Raw genomic sequence first — 17,624 nt, 5'->3', positions numbered from 1 at the left:
TCCTTATGGCTCTCTTTGAGGCCACAACAGATGTTAGATGTAACCTTTAAACCCCAACGTCATGTTGTATTCACGTTATGAATCTTATTAAGATGCAATGTAAACTAACAAAAACAAATCACTACTCGGACACATTAGATATTCTAGTAGCCAATACAGTAAATACAAACTTGCTGCAGTCATTATGGTCTACACTCACATTGGGGAAGTGTAAAGATTAAAATCCGTATTTTGGCTTTTTTTTTCTTTTACATTTTAAGAGTTTGCCGCATATGCATGGTGGTCACATTCCGATAAAGGTAACGAAGCAACAGTTCATCAATGTAGCTGTAGTAACCTACATAAATATAATCCTGCCTTGAAAACAAATATACATCTATCAGGAGTGCTATGAAACGAGAAAGCATTGCAGAAACGGAAAGAAAAAAAAAAACACAAAACAGTAGCAACACCAAAAAGAACGTGAAATGATCCTATAATAAACGTCTCATAATAGGCATGTGTATAAGACAATGCCTCACAAAGTCATCCATTGTTATTTTGGGATGCAGTTCTAATTTTTGTTGCAATAATTATACAGGCTAAATTATTTTCAACGGCCCTAATTTGTAATATCATGTACATGTTCCCATGTAAAAAAAAGTTCAGGCAATAACAGAACAGTGAGTACTGCAAATCAGCAAAACCTTTTTACAGTTTGATAAAAGCAAACACATCTCTCTTGTCTCTTACTAAGATGCTGAGTAAAGAAACCACAAGTATATTTATGTCAACTTCAACAGGTGAAAAGGCAAAGTAAAATATGCAATCAGTCTGTACTTTGTGGACTGTATGGGTGTGTATATTTGTGAACTGTGGGAACATTTCAGTCCTCTTAATCCTTTCTTACTTGAACTAAAGATTAATAAATACAAATATTACTAAATCACAGACTTTGATAGCGGATTATTTAATTATTTAGGTCAGTCACATTTTGTCTCAACCACAGCATAAACCCCACCATTGTATTTACCTCATTTATTAGTCTTCCATACAAAAAAAATACAAAGAAACCAACATGAAATGAATCGCACATCTTCGTTTGGTTGTTCTCTTTTCGTGTCATATAAATAGACATATTGGAACAGGCTCCAAGAGTTTAGGCATCAATGAAGGAGCGCCAGCGCCATCACTGTTGACCACAGACAGTCTCTGTTGTACATCAATTGCTGGACTGCTGGACACATCAGCACCTAAGGGGTTAATCTTAGGTACGATTCCCAATTCATGTAACAGCTACAGCATCTATAATGTCCTATAATCGACTATGTCTGAGTCATTCTTTTTCCCCACAGGTTTGGAATTTCTTTTTTTCCATTCCAGTAAACAATCCTTAGCAATGTGGAAAGCTGAGCCACGTAGTGATTTTTCAGGTCGCATGTGGTCAGAAAACAAGCTTCTTCTTCATGACAGCTAAAAATAAAGCAAACAGTGTTGTAACAAACATTACTAAAAAAAGTGCTTTAGCATACAATGACTTTGCACATCTTATATGTTCAAAAACTAAATGTACCACATACCTACTCTGCATGTACAAGTAAAAAAAGTCTTTAATGAGCAATCTGCTAACCACCAAATTTTCCAAACCAAGAGAGGAACTACAAAAGCTTTGAACCTCGCAATAACACCAATGTTGTGCATCAGTTAAACATACCCTCCCACAATTCACTATACTATACGTGTGTACTTTTTTTACTTCAGTATATACTGAATGTTAAACTGTAGTTAAAAGTGGAGCCAACACCCTTTGAATTGCTAGGTTCAGTCCAGTGGTACTCTGGATTTATCTTGGTTTACGTAACCATGACTTCACAGGAATCATACTAAGCAAAAAGATCACAAAATACTATGTGTAGTTTTGATCTGACTTGGATGGTTTAAAATCTTTCAAAATCAGCCCCACACATTTGTTGTAGACACTTCCACTTGTCAAACCACACTTTTACCATGGTAACATTATTACTATAGATTCTCCTAACAGTATTCTATGCACCAGTTGGGCGATTCTGCGTATGCATGGAAAACAACAGCTTGTATTATGTGATCATTACTTGTCTCCAGGCCTTCTATTTTCCTCTTGAGCCCGACCTTTTCCTTCTCCCTCAGAGCCTCAGCGGAACAGTTGGGTCGGGGAAGCTGGGGGCCAGGAGTGGGGCCAGGCCGATTACTGAAGTAATTCATCTTCAGTGCCTGAATAATAACAGATTAATGGTCACATATGTTGAACCATTACCTGCAGTTCGGCAATCTTAAGCCACTTTCAGACATGGACTCTAGAGAATGTCAGTAGGATCAGGTCCTGACATTGTCTGGAGTTTAAAGTACACAGCATACTCTATAGCCCCTTTCATCGTAATTCAGACATTTTCCAGACTTTCTCTGAGGTGGGTGTATGTGTGAACGCAAATGCAAAAGTCTGTTGGCCCTGACATTACCCGGTCTTTACCCATCCTGCTCTCTAGTGCAAAGTCCAGATTATCTCCACCTGAGCTCATTTGTGAATAGAGAAGGTGATACTCAGGGGGATTCACCATGAGTGTCACCATAAGTTTGTGGGCGTGTTGATGACGTCCATTTCCTGTAAAAGGAAAGCTTTGTTTTTGCATCATGTTCTGCCCCCTACTTGACGAGCCCAAGCACTTGGCCAGTTACCGTAGTATTTCTTCACAACTGAGAATGCAACTCACACAGACCATACCCCGATGTTGGTTACATGTCTGAAGGGGAAACTCCAGACTATGAGAGTTCATGTTCTAGTTCTAGAGTTCATGTCTGAAAGGCGCTTAAGAGTAATTCAGGCATGTATAGAAGGAGTTAAAAAGCAGGAAATTAATAAAATATCTGTGTGAACAAAATACTGTGATACAACAGTATCTGTGATCCATTTTTATTAGCTCTCCAGAATGTCTTGTTATGGCACATATGCAGACATGTTACTACATAGCTATTGTTGGGTGCAACATTTTGCATCGCCATATTTTGAAGTGTCAAACTGAGTAAAACACAGATTTTTTTTCCATCAACATATTATTTAATGCATATGCTGCTAGTACAGTTTATTTAAAATGTATTAATTAATTCATCAAAGGGGATGGAGACTTTTGCACATTTGCATTATTCCATTCTGATAAAATAACATATCCACCAGAATATGCTTTAATTTTATGTTAGGGTTATGTTTAGGTTTGCGTCCCCTTTTATGCCATCTCAATAGAAATCTTACTACTTACAAAAAAACTTCAAATACATAATGCACTGTTCAATTGTTACTAGTAATAATCTCAATTTATTTGTTCATAATGTAAAATACTCTTCTCAATACTCAATTATTCAACTATTTAAGAGTCAACATAAACATTGTGCTTTATTGAGCTTATTACCTCGGTAGCTGTGGTCCTTGTCGAAGGGTTAAAGGTGAAGAGACCCTGTAGTAGCTCTAGTAGGTCATCTCCAGCTGCACTAAATATATGTTCCAGAGGTGTACCAGGAAAGATTTTAAATGACACGTAGTCTGGTAGACTACTTAGTCCCTGCAGAGATATTTCAAAAAACAAATGTATAAACAAATCCTCAGATTAAATAAATTTAAAAAAATAAAAAATAAAAAATGACAGATGTAAGTTGGGAAAAAACTGATACAAACAGGCCATGTCTCCTCTGTGGGTGTCCCAAGAGCTTCAAAGATCTTAGTTAGCTGGTCAAGATCTGAGTCTCCAGCAAGGAATGGCATCTAGAATAAAAGGAGACACACAGAGACCAGCATGGATACAAATATAACAACATTCCCTGTTACTATATCAGTATTCCATTGAAGTGTTTATATACGTGTTGGCTGTGTATACCCGAAGGAGTAACTCTGCCAGGATGCATCCCACTGCCCACATGTCAACACCCACACCATACATCCTTGCACCAAACAGGAGCTCAGGGGAACGGTACCACCTAGGAAAACCATCAATTATTAAATTTAATCCCTAGCTCTCAGATAGTCCATGACACAGTAAAACACACCTCTCCTTTATTAGGCTTAAGTCTGTAAAAATGGAATGAAGCCTTTAACACCAACACAATCTCATTTGCTGCAATCCAATCATGTATCCGATCACATGTCAACCAGTCCCAACTTCAACTCCTCAGGAATTAATGTAATACATTAAAGCACATGATTATTCATTGTCTAAATGGACAAGCTGCTCTAAATGGTTTCCAAAAAGTATAAGTGAGAATAAATGAGCAACAATATAGGTTGTGTATCATGAATATCAAAAGATGGAGAAACAGTACCGACCTGGTAACAACCTGATGTGTGTAGACCCTGTTGGGGCTACCAAATGCTTTGGCCAAACCAAAATCAGCCAACTTCAATACTCCATTCCCATCCAACAGAAGATTATTGGGCTTCAGATCCTGGTTACACCAAGTAACAAAATATTCATTATTGACTGCACATGTGTATATGGTAAAGTAAAGTCAAGTAAGTATAAAAGCCCTTACCCTGTGTAGGACCCAGTGTTGGTGCATATACTCTAATCCCTGTAGAGTCATGAGGATGTATGCTTTGATGTTGGCTGGAGTCAGGACTAGGCTGGTGTCTTTGATGATCACCTTATACAAAAAAAAAAAACAAGGCAAATAAACCAAACATCTAAAAACCAATAACCTTGAGCCATTTCTTCATGTTTTTACATAGGTGTAGGTCACAGAGGTTACACTAAGCAGTGCAGATAAGAGAAATAAATACAAGTGAGATACAAGCCAGAATAAGTTGACACAGCTGGAGCCAAAACAGAACCGTTCAGATTCAATCTGTTAACCAGAACCTTCACTGCTCTAATAACACTGACTACAGTATCCTATAATGCAACTATACTAAAATCCTCCAACATGTGCTGTAGCCAATAAGGTCAAACTGTCAAATCTTGTGTCTTGAAAATAGGCTTTCAGCAAAGGTTATAGATGAGCATCACATTGCTTAATCATGTCTGTCTTGTCTGTCTGCTGCCAGTGAGCAGCTAATGGCATCAATTCATTGTTTGGCCCAAGAGCAGAGTGATATTGATTTTTTTTTAAAGCGCAGTTATCTTGTTTTGCAGCGTTCTATTAGTGTGTGATGTATTGATGGCGACCGCCAATCTGGAGCCTTGCATGCTAAAATAAACCGAGGGAGGAGGTGGTGAAATTATAAAAGCCTAAGAGACCTCATAAAAGCACTTAATGGTTCAATTAGAGCACTTTCAGTGCTGCCTTTCTCATCCTATTTTTCTTGCCAATATATTGCCACCTGACCTCACACCTTTTAAATTAAAGTTTTCCCCATATCGCATTCTTTGTCCTGCACTACTTTCACATTATTGCAAGCTGAACATAACAGCAAATACATTCTTATCGCAGGTGTCACGTACCTACAATAGATTTGTGTTCTTTCTAATCTGTGATCTGTAATCTGGGACTGTGATTACAATAAATAAGTGATGTATATTTCCATTCATCCCAACAGCCCATTTCCCTCCCCAGCTGTGCAGTGCCGGTCCAAGCCCGGTAGAAATTGGGGAGGCTTGCGTCAGGAAGGGCATCCGGCGTAAAAACTGTGCCAAATCAACATGCGGACAATGATCTGCTGTGGCGACCCTGAACTCACGGGATAAGCCGAAAGGACAAAAAAAAAAAAAAAAAAAAAAAAAAAAAGAAAAGTATATCTTCATTCAGAAATAGGGATACGGTATGGATAAGAAAATGAAACATTTGCATAATGTGATCCCATACTTAAGATTATAATTCAGGTTTACATCAAGCTTTGAAACTGTGGTTTATGACCTACTAAATCACACACACTACTATATTAAAGAACAATATGATATTTCAAAGTTCCTCAATAATAACAAATAATAAAAAATGATATCTTTCCTAATTAATTATTAAGCCTGTGAATTGTGATGTTTTCCAGGACATACAATTATAATATTATGTGTATTTGGAGCTCTGGGGATTAACTCTGGGGATTTACTCGCATCAAGACAAATTAATAAAGAAATTAGCAAGGACCAAAATCCTAATATTTAGTTTACTCATATATGAACAAAACTAATATTTTTAATGGGCTAGTGTATTGGACCAAATAATTGTATGCACATGGGCCTTCTATGTCATCTACAATGACAAGATTGGCTATCTCACCTCTAGATCGGTTTCCATGAAGTCAAACACCAGGCTGATGTTAGATTTGTGTCCAAAGGCATCAAGTAGCTACAATGAAAGTCAAATAATAATGCTTAGTTCAAATAAGAAGAATACTTACAATATAGAAAACAAATCACTTTGTGTCTAAGTATTACAGTATTACAATTATATGAACATGAACATGAAGCATATGTTGATATACTGACTATTTACCCACCCCAATAATATTTGGATGATGCAGCTCCTGCAGCAGTTTGATTTCTCGGAGAGCTGTTCTATTGATACCTATGAGTAAATATTTATCGTCATTAACAGGTGGTTTATTATGAAATGCTCAGAGTGGCAAGACTGTTAAAAATGTACTTTTGCTCAGTCAGAAATTACCATCTTTAGCCTCGGTTCTGTGGCCAACCTTAATCTGCCAGAAAACAAAGAAACGGTTTAGTGATAAACATCAGTATAGGCTGAAGGGGCTAACAGAGTATTCATTTGTTATAAGCTTGCCTTTTTAATGGCAACAATGGTGTCCGTCTGCTTGTCTCTGGCTTTGTACACTGTGGCAAACTGGGGATGAGAAACAGAGACCAATAAATAGAGGAAAAACAAGGCCACAAATACCTGTATTTTTTACACGGCTGCTGAGAGCACACAGCATGCATCCCCACAGGGCTTTGTTGACATTAGCAACAAGCTAACGGCTTTTAGCATTGTAGAATGCCTTCTACACATCAGACCACAACGTAACAGGGATCCCCGAAGAAAGAGGTAAATTCAGAAATCATTCATGTATTTTTTGCTTACCTGTCCCTCTCCGAGGAAATCAAGTTTCTCATATCGTTTAGCCCTGGACTTCACATCAAGCGCCATAGCAGCAAACTGTCAAACTTCACAGGGAGACACTTCCTGCCTTGTTAAAGGTCCACAAGTACTTTTTCCGGGTTAAAGGAGACTTTAAATTGACCAATATCGCCACCTACCGGTTTAATCTGTCCAACACGGAGAGCACAGGGAAGCTCTGCTAAATCTGACGCTAATTTTACTTTAACAATGTTAGAAGTTCTCAGTTTTTAAGTTGAAAGGTGAACTTTCTACGGTGTTTATTATTGAAGTGGTTTGCTCTCTCTCTCTCTCTCTCTCTCTCTCTCTCTCTCTCTCTCTCTCCCTCTCTCTCTCTCTCTCTCTAATGTTGTGGCTTATCTGCATCATACATAAAGAAAACCTAACATAACAAATTTCTATGCCTATGATTGCTATTACAGCATTTCAAAATAATGATGCAATATGTAGCGCTGTAGTGTTTTTGTTCTTATTTTCATTCTTATTTTAGCATTGGTCTCCTGGGACTCTCTTCTGTCAGTTAGGAAGGTTTTGTGATCCATGCACCACTGAACACATCTCTACATCCCATCTCCATAAACAGTAGATACTCTCACATCCCACAGGATTATGCATGGATCTTCTCCTTTGACCCACCCTGTTCCTCTCTCACACACAAACACACACAAACACACACAAACACACACTCACACAAACACACACACACATACACTCACACAGACTATCATTTTCATGTTTAGTTTGAAAAGAGGAGTGTGAAGGACCGGCAAGCCTAATACAAACCTCATTCTACTCTAAGATGCATGCGCATTCATATCCTGACAGCTCACAGATGTCACTGACAGGACCGTATGCGTCAATGCAAGCATGCAGAGAAAAGGAGAGAAGAGAAGAGAAGAACATAGCTGTCCAGTGGCAGACATAACTCAGACACAGTCCTTATAGACCCATAGCTAAGTTAATGTGACATATTGCTGTCATCCTCTAATTCTGATATGATTTGAGGGCATTCTTGGGCACCTTCCCCTCAGTCTGTCTTTGGGGCTGGAGACGAGATAAGTAGCAGCTGAGTTATAGAGAGATATGAGATTCTAGTGGCGTTTATGCAGTTTGTTACAGTAAATCCCATGATACCTATGGATAATATTATGCACAATAATTCACTATAGTTACATGTCACATGAGCAGATGGTGACGCTGTTGAGCTTGTGTGTATGTACGTCTGTTTGACGGGCAGGAGGAGAGTGAAACCACAGAGCTGTTTATCAAACTCATAGGAAGTGGGTGTTGTTGAGCGAGGACGTGTCGCACCACCACATCCTGCTGCTGGGAAGCAGCTTCAGACGGGACAGTGTTCACACAATGTACAGTAAACAACAACTGCGGACCAGGTGTCTTTCGTTGGGTGCATGCTCATACATTCTTGTGTGGTATGGGGCCACCTCATACTTCCCCCTAAAAAAACTGTGCACTGATTGTAAAGCTTAATATTCTGGAAAATCGTCTTTAAAAGGAGAGAGAAGAGGAGGCAATTTGGGTGATAAGTGTGTTTTTTAATTTCTTCTTTGAATCACCTTACTTAATACACATGATGTTAAACAAATTCACAATTGTTTTAAGCCACCATCACCACCTACAAACCTTGTATGTCACATTGAAACGCACAAATCAAGTTGTTTATAGAAGTGTAAAAATACAAGAGGAAAGGGGTTTTTGTGAGCAAAAAATTAATCATGATGGGTATTAAAATAAGTCTGTCTCTTGTTGTTTTAGGTGGTCACCTATTTTTCCTTTTGAGATATTAGTCAATAATATGTATCCCCTTTATTAGGTGACTATACTGGAACCACTGAAATGGTTTAAATGGAACTTGATGACTGAATGAATGAATGATTCAGCGCTATCACACTCAGTGCTGTATCATACACCTGCTTCACATCTCTCGCTTTACTTTACTCACAGAGTCTCAGGGGAAGTGGCAGTGCCTTCTGTCATCTAGGGAGTTTTCCTTCTTTGTTTCTGTTTCTGACTCCCCCCCAAAACACACACACACACACACACACACACACACACACACAAACACACACACACGCAGCTGTATCTGACCACATGCACAGTTATAACACAACAGGATGTTGTAGGGTGGATGTTTGAGGTGTGAAGGTTCACACAAGTTGTGACAAACAATATGTTTCTGGGAACTAATTATTTATTATTCATGTGTCTAATAGATGTTTAAATGTTCAATCTGTTGCTCTTTATTTTTCCTTCCCTCTCATATTAAAGCATACATTGAATTTGAAATTAAATTTAGCAATGATTAATTTTGCCCATTTCATGTTTATGTCTTTAGTTTCAAGGCAATAATAAAGCAAAAGGACAAAAAGATACATTCATTATCTTCCTTGCTGTTGTTTGTTTACAACCAATGCTGAGATTCATCAAATCGTTGCTGTCAGTCCTGGGCTGCATTGTTAGATGCCAGAAATGTCTGTTTGAATAAATATTAGGGTTTTTTTTCTCCACTGTCTTGCTTCAGCATCTGAAGCATCAACATACACTGGGCCTTGTGAAGGACTTCAAGATGAGCCCACTTGATCGCTCGGCTCATACAGAGACAACATTATGATAATGTCTCTGTAAGTAGCAGGGGGATGGGCACAATGTCATCTTTTCATAGACGGAGCTGGTGGGGAGTCCACAGTCAACTGCATTTAGGGTTGTCTTTGTTGTTGTCTTAGCTTCCATCTGCATTGTTGTTATGTTCCAGCCTGCATCTCCTCTCAGACGTTGTTAGCGCTCCCATTAGAAAAATGGAGAATAAGGTCATGCAACAAATCTTGCTCTTGCTCTTGATTTGTTTGTATCTGGCCTTAAATATGTAAGTGTGGCTGCATGTGCAAACTGCCGGTAGCCACTTTAGAAACTTAGGAGAAACTCCAACCCTAACCCTCTCCTCCAATAATTATAAAACTGTTCAAAGGAAGACCTTCTACCCACGATGCTATGAGTACACTGAATGTCAACTAAATGCAACTAAATGCACCAATGTATTCGAGCCAGGTACCTTTTCACAGTAAATGTGTTGAGAATAAAAGGCCAGTCTGGTTTATCAGAGTGTACTATCAGGAGCTGAAGATAGCCCCAGTGGTATGTTGTCCAAGAAGTCATTCACTTCATTAACCCAGCCAGATCACTGAGGCCTCAGTAATCAACCTTGTCACACATCCCATTAACTTCTCAGTCTATCAGCGTGGCCCTCACTCCTTCCGACACACAGAAGCACGCACACACACCCATAGACAGATGAACTTTTGTCACACATTTCTGCAACACACAAGTGCATGTTTTAACACACAATTACATTTTTTCTTGAGTGCTTTCACTGTCTGTTCACATGCAAAGGCATTTTGTCCTGCACACACACATATACAGATCCTCACCCTGTCTGTATGTCTGTCTTTCTCTATCTCTCTCGGTTAACTGCATTCCCAGGGGTCTCTCAGCTCTGATGAACCCTTTGCTGCCCTGTGAGATTAGTGGACTCCCTGAGAAAAGCCCTTCATTGATTGAACATGAGTCTCTCCTGCTCCCAATGTCAGCTCAAGGTTAGCATGTTGACTCTCTTTCTCTGGTATAGTCTAGTGCTGTAGCTTTGAATATCTCTGTGTTGTTATTATTTTAGCTCTGCCAACTCCACTGCTTATATTATTCATAAAGACAGTAAACCAACTATTGACATTCACCTTCAGAGTCTCCCTTTGCTTCTCATCTCACGCTTTCCCTTCAATGGCCTCACTTAAATAATTTGCCCAAGCATTTATTAATTGTTAAGTTGTTTTTTTTCCCTTTTCACCTCTTCATCTCAATCTCCTCTCTCCCCATTGATGAAACCACAGAGGAACTGTTGCCACATAAAAGCTATAGCATTTGGTAAAGTGGTTTGGCTGAGATTCACTTTTATGTATTGCAAATTTGACATGGGGAAGCATTTACTTTGCAACCCGTGTTAGGGAATGAAGATCAGTCAGGCAAAAAGGCAGGAGAGATGAAGGAATGGGGGCAGCTCACAGTCTGTAATAGAGAGTCAGATAAATGGCTGGATCAGGAAGACAGACTTATCTTTTTATGCTGAACTTGATGAACATGAATGATGCTCCAGATTTCCTGTAGCAGTGAATAGAGATGAAAGGATTATCTAGATATTTAGATCATTCAGACAGGAACGTTGCCCTGCACTGCTGTCTCTTTCCTCCCCATCATAATTCAATATTTACAGTTTAAGCTGGAAAACTGCTCCCTCTTGGCTGCCTGTATCTGGTATCCATGGCAACAGATTCAAGAACAGAGTGCTGTCTCTGTGTGTGTGTGTTTGTGTATGTGTGTGTATGTATTAGTGTGTGTATATGTGTGTCTGTGCGTGATGTTTACTGATACACTGCAATTGATTGGTTGTTGGGGAGCAGCTGTTGACCCCTCACTCTCAGGGGTCTCTTTGTATTCTAGCACATATCCCAAATCAATAAACACACATGAATGTGAACACACACAAACACATACACACATTTAATTCTGCATTTATGAGGGCTTCATTTTTTTAAATGCTAAAATCAACCCCCAATTAACCCAAATTTAAAAAATAACTGCAATCAAAACTATTATTTTGCACGGTACATATAGAGTTATGTTAGCTTTTGATGTCCACAGAGATGATTCATCTATCAACATTTATACTGTGCATAAAGACAGCTTTTGAAAGGTTTCAGTCAGCCAAATCTTCTCGCCCCTCCTTATCTATGATGACATAGGCAAACCTAAGCAACCTAGTTTGTAGATAGCCTTCAAGGATTTATATCCATCAGTAAATCTACTTCTCCACTGAACGTTAAATCCTGAAACAATGCGGAGTTACAGCACGCCTTTACTAATTTTAAACTTGCTTCTTTTGGTTGTAGTTTGGGTAGTTATGAAGTAAAAATGCCTCCAGATGGCATCACTTGGACGAACGTTTAGTTCAGATTGTTATCTTGTTGCTCACACTTTGGAGTTTGTAATCACAGTCCAGCATGCTTTTCCAAAGCTCCCCACGATGACATTATCTGAACTCCCAATGATGAAAAACTACTTTGGTGGACGTCATCTGGAGGAGTTTTTAGCTAGAAGCAGAGAAATACTTTAATAAACTTAAGTCAGAGGGAAGTTTAAAAGTATTAAATGTACATATACACCCTAAACTGAAACCATTGAAAGCAACTTTTAAATTGGTGAATTAGTCCTTTAACATTAAAGCAAGGAGCAATACTAGTGTTTTCATAATCAAAATACACCACCGGCCCCATGCTCATAATTAGGGAATTAATAAATGGACAAAAAAAGAGTTGTAGCATTGCTATAAAAACACTCCTTATAAAATAGACCCTCTACACACACTTATACCAACATGCACAAACACACATAACATACATAACACGTTTGTGAATCTAGCATGTGTAGGGGGGAAGTGGGGGAAGTGAACAGCAACAACACCGAAACTGCTGATGGCAGTGCTGATTTTTAACTACAATTTTGAAACTATATTGAGTGTTTACATGCTAGTGAGCACACAATCACAATCCTGCTAATGAACTGTCTCTCAGCGGGTGCTCTGCTCACACACTCACACACATGCCAAAGATGAGTTACAGCTAGTAACCGTGGGGCACCGAGAAAGAAAGGTCATCTGACATCATTTGCATGGCTTGTTAATGTTAAAAGATGTTTTCCATACAAGGAAGGTCAAGTTTTGCATGGAGACACTATGTAAACATAACTTCCGACGTGATGAATTAATGGAACAACTGTGGCTTGTTCATGACTGGTTGATGTGGGTTTTCCATCCTGCTGCAATTTGACATATTAAGGGGAAAGCACCGGTGTGCACGTAGACACAAACCCACACTTTAATCTGCCTTCATTCACCCACTCGACCCCACTTACACACCCATCTTGAGTTCCTCTGAAGCAAATGTGTTGGCAGAGTGTATTACACCTCACTAAGCACATATTAAAATAGATCTAGCTACAGTCAAATAGCATTACCTATCTCAAATAATTCCTGTAGTTGTGGCAAACCATTACCAATTCAGAGAAAAGTGCTAAACCTCATTAATAGATTGGCCGTAGGTTTGCAAAATATTTCATGACATGTTTCAAAACTCCTGGAGGATGTGCAATCGAGCAGCATTTGATAAGACCTATCTATTTAGTAATGACTCAGCAGAGGTTAAATTATTGTCTATTGTCGATATTTATAGATTCAATCTACTGAGTTCTGTTGAACTGGAGAAAATCTGATTTGGATGTCTTTGTTTCCTCTTTATTTAAATTTATTATTTAGACAATCTGATCTGTTTTTATTTAATCATTTCATATATCTGGTGTATTTGTTTTAAGCATTTTAGTCTGACAATCTAGTCTTGTTACAATCATGCTCTTATTTTAGCTACCCTTATTTTATGTAAATTATTTTGAGTCCCTTACATTTTAGTGACCTCTACATGTAGCTATGAGATGAGATGCTGCTATCTTTACCAGGATGCTCCTGTGACAGAGCAGTTTAATCTGAAGTTAAGTGAGGTTCTCTCCTTAAATAATCCACTAAAATTGAATCACTGGAACTTTACCATTGGGGACCATAGATGGGTAAATAGTACCTGGGGACTGGCAGGTGGTATTCTAATGTGATCTGGTTAATTCGGCAAAAGTATGGTTACAGGCTGACAAAACCAAACAGTGTTCAAAGTAATAAGCTTAAACATCCCATTTTGAAAACTTTCTGTACATAGTACATTTTTAAATGCTTCACCAACTCACCAAGTTGTTGCTGTTTTACGGATACATTAAGAATCCATGAAAATATACAGACATGTATCTGAAACTTCTGAAAAAAAGAGCAAAACACTTCTCTCCTCACAGCTGTGACTCAGTCAAAACAACAAGCATTTCGCCAGATGTTGCTTTCCCACTTTGCATTAGGCTACGTTGAAATAACATCATGCCCATGAGAGCGCTCCCGCAGGAGTAGGCCCTGGGAATTAATGGGAGGTTGCAAACCTCCTGGCAGCAAAGTGCATTTGCTGCCAGGTGGAGGCGATGTCGCTCCTCCTTTCCTCTCCTCTCCTCGTCTCTCTCTCCTCTCTGCTCTACTCGGCCAGAGCGTTCAGTCTGCTGGGTGAGATCATTACCAGACACCAGGCTCCGAGACCTGACATTCACGGTTTGGAAAAGCAGAGAGACACACACAGAAAGAGAAACCCTTGACCCGATGCATCCGACGACAAAAAGCCACCTAAACCACCGTCTTCTGCCTCGGGTCCTCTGTCTTTCGCGCTGACGGCTCAAAGCGCGCTCTTGTCGACGTTTCCCCGCTGGATTTGGGCTTGTAGTCTGATGCGGGCTTGTTTTGACTGCAGTAACAGCCCTGCTCACCCCTCCTCCTTTACCAACCGGGTAGCGGATTTACGAGTGATCTCGGTACCGTGAAGCTCCTCGAGTGACCAGCGATCCTGCAAAGCATCGGGAACGCACCGTGCACCGCCGCGACTCTGCACCTTCAATCCGCAAAAGCATCTAAAGATCTTATTTCAGTGACGAATTGGAAATAAGCACCAAGTTTCCGTTTGGATTTTTCCCCTGTGCGGCTACCTTGCTTCTGTCATCAGATCGGCTGCACATCCTATTTTTTTTTTCTCTTCCCAAAGCACCGTTGACGCCATTTTCCTCGGGGTTTTCTGTCAAAAATATACATACAGATATTGTGGCACTGTTTGACAGCTTCCCAGGAGGCTGACATCCCATCCCTCGCTCGAGTAGAATGTGTCTAAATGGATTGTAAATGATCTTGATAAAATATTTACACGTTAGAGCCGAGAGTTTGACAACATTAGACATGGGTAAGTAGCCCCGGTTGACTGGCCACATTCCTCACCTGAATACACCTCCTGTAAATGCGTTAATGTTTATATTGATGTTATTAGCCGCTGCGTGTGTGGCTGCCTGCTTTTTACGTGCCACTTTAACCTGCAACCTCATATATTTTGTCGGTGCCATTTTTATCCCTTATAAGACATGACATATGTGAAATTGCATGTAGTCGCATGCCACTAAATTCATCTAGACACACGCACGCGTGCACATACTCACATTAATACGTGCACATCTAATCATTAGTCACCCCAAATACTGTACCACAAAGTCTTCATCTACTATTGGTGTGGTATAGCTTGTTAATTAGGCGACAGTAAGATAAAACAGCTAATTGGGTCAATGGGATTAAGTGTCCACTACACATTGATCAAGGACCAGCTAATCCAATGCTGTTCACGCTCTTAGTTCAGTTGGTTTTCCACTGGGATGGACTTGAAGCTTCACTAACAGTGATAGTCCATCACATAGCATCACAGTCTGTAAAATACCGCAAGCAGGTGATTGTTTCCCCTTTGGTCTGTCATGACCTATGTCACATTGTATTGTAATGTTGTAATGAATGATTTTGGTTTGGATGTGGTTGTTATGCTGCTTCTGGTGGAGTTAAAGAGCAATTGATGTTTGACACCAAATGTTTTGGAAGTTACAAGGACACTTAATATGTAAGGAGTGTGTTTCATTTTTGCCTTCTGCATTCGTTGTTGTTTATTTTCATTTGAGGGACAGAATCCACACATGCCACTTTGGCGATTAGGGAATGCACGTTTCCATACAAATGTGGCTTCCACGCTGCATCCAGTGGGCCTCCTCCAGATTGGTTTCATATGGCAGAAAAAGTGTCGCTAAATATAATGGCTATTCTTGGGCTAAACAATAATGGCAGTACATTATGGTTACTAGCAACCTCAGAAACTTCTCTAACAGCCACATTAGCAAAAGATAAATGGAGAAATGGAATGGGTTTCTAGGATATATGGGACTGAAAGTGTGGAAATGAGTATTGCATCAAAAAGAACACGTGCATGAGAATAGAGGCAGCTGAAAAAGAAAGATGTGAAAAGATTGCAAGAAATTGGGTTGTGGAATGAGTGAAGAGACTTGGATGGAACCATTGATCTTGTTTACAGATTTGAGTGAGTTGAAACTCCTGCAGCATATTTGTGGTGTAAGAGCATGAAGCAGGCTAATAAACCACCTATTAAGTAATGAGATGTCCGTGCCACCTTTAAATTAAAGCATGAGAAATCGATTAGTTGTATCCCCTTCTGAGCTGGATACCTCGGGTCGAAATAGGATCACAGAGAGGGGGGAGGAGGGAATGTGAACGGGATCCAAGGACAAATCTAACTGTTGGCAGGCTCTCTTAACAGAATATCAGCACTGGAGCACCTTTTGGCAGAGCGCACAGAGAGAGGGAGGGAAAGAAACCAGTGGAGGGTAAAAGGAAAGAGGTAGCATAGAGAAGAGGGGAGAGAACAGAGGTTGGGGGGGATGAGGTGTGGGGAAGGAGGAAGACAGTTGGGGAGTAGGGGAGGTGTTTTTGCTGACAGCCATTTTGTGGCTTCTGCTGCAGTTAAAATGGTTTAACATTCATCTGCTTCTGCACGGTAGTTAGGTGAGGAAGGGTTTAATGCCACCTGGCATATGGCTCATCTAGAGGAGTGTGTGTGTGGGAGACTACACATAGAGGCTGCAAGGCCATAAGAGGAAATCTCTTATGGCTGTCACACGCTTGGTACTTTTTGATTGTCCTTTTCACTGCCCTGAATCTTAACACAAGCTTGTGCACTCCACGGTGACTATGAAAGGGTTTTGTTCCTTATGATCACCTAAAAGTGTCTTTGCTGTGAGAAAGGTAAAAAGATGGTTTCCTTCACCGTGCTCTGCTCTGAGGCACAGAACTAATAGACTTCCTGTATGAAAACTCATGCCCACTGGATTTGGAAGTACTAGAAGGCTGGGGCCCTTCCTTTTGATTTGTCTCCAACCAAAGATTGGATCCTCCTAGAAACACTGGTTTACATGATTGCCCCTTCACAAGAGGGTTGGAATAAAAGAGATAAATGATAAATGAAAATGGCAAACAGACAATGTTCATCATCCCGCTGAGATTCTCATCTACAGCCAGGGATGGCCGAGCCTTTACTACACTCTGACATCAAAGAAAGGATGAAAACAGGAGACTCTTCACCTTGTGCAATCACATGGGTGTTTGGAGTGCTTGTGGGTGTGTGAGTCTCTGTGTGTGCGCATCTGTCTGCATGTGTGTTTGAGCTATTTGTGAGTCCACCTCAGGCACTGGGCTGCTGGGTATGCAGCCTTAAAAGGTTGTGTTTCTGCTGCCATCTCACTTTCACTCTTCCTGTGTTTCTCACTCACACTCGGGCTCTTTCTACTTATGTTTTGTCTGCGCCTGTATCATTCTCCATCTCCGTTCTGTCCATCTGTACTCCATTATCATTGCTTTATCTTTATTGTTTTCAAAGGATGAGGCAAAATGTTGGAGTAGTGTCGTAGTCACAGCCTTTCACATCCATCGTAGGGAATGACCTTATGCTATTTGAGAGGGAAGCTGGTTAGTGCTGGAAGTTTTGAGAATATAATAA

At 40.0% G+C, this 17,624-nt stretch overlaps 2 protein-coding genes across 4 annotated transcripts in view; one reads left to right on the top strand and one right to left on the bottom strand.

Moving 5' to 3' along the window:
- Nucleotides 1-930: 930 nt before the first annotated feature.
- cdk7 (cyclin-dependent kinase 7) lies at nucleotides 931-7,150 on the bottom strand. Its single transcript, XM_067519860.1, has 12 exons — nucleotides 7,018-7,150; nucleotides 6,721-6,780; nucleotides 6,601-6,634; nucleotides 6,434-6,501; nucleotides 6,214-6,282; nucleotides 4,534-4,644; nucleotides 4,328-4,446; nucleotides 3,882-3,981; nucleotides 3,683-3,769; nucleotides 3,420-3,569; nucleotides 2,091-2,229; nucleotides 931-1,452 (listed from the first exon to the last, which is right to left on the bottom strand). The coding sequence occupies exons 1-12, from the start codon at nucleotides 7,081-7,083 to the stop codon at nucleotides 1,424-1,426; spliced, it is 1,032 nt and encodes a 343-aa protein (XP_067375961.1). The 5' UTR covers nucleotides 7,084-7,150; the 3' UTR covers nucleotides 931-1,423.
- Nucleotides 7,151-14,278: 7,128 nt separating this feature from the next.
- The window catches only part of setbp1 (SET binding protein 1), a 32,365-nt gene continuing 29,019 nt past the window's right edge, over nucleotides 14,279-17,624 (top strand). For 2 of the 3 annotated variants that reach the window (XM_067520226.1, XM_067520223.1), the window contains exon 1: nucleotides 14,281-14,984. The gene's annotated coding sequence lies outside the window, so the exon portion shown is untranslated. Of the gene's footprint in view, nucleotides 14,985-17,624 lie in introns of all 3 variants that reach the window. The other variant, XM_067520227.1, reaches the window with a different exon arrangement.

Source organism: Channa argus, chromosome 11 (genome assembly GCF_033026475.1).
Source record: "Channa argus isolate prfri chromosome 11, Channa argus male v1.0, whole genome shotgun sequence".
NCBI lineage: Eukaryota > Metazoa > Chordata > Actinopteri > Anabantiformes > Channidae > Channa > Channa argus.
The sequence above is the reverse complement of the archived record's forward strand: the minus strand, read 5'-3'. Positions and strand labels throughout refer to the sequence as shown.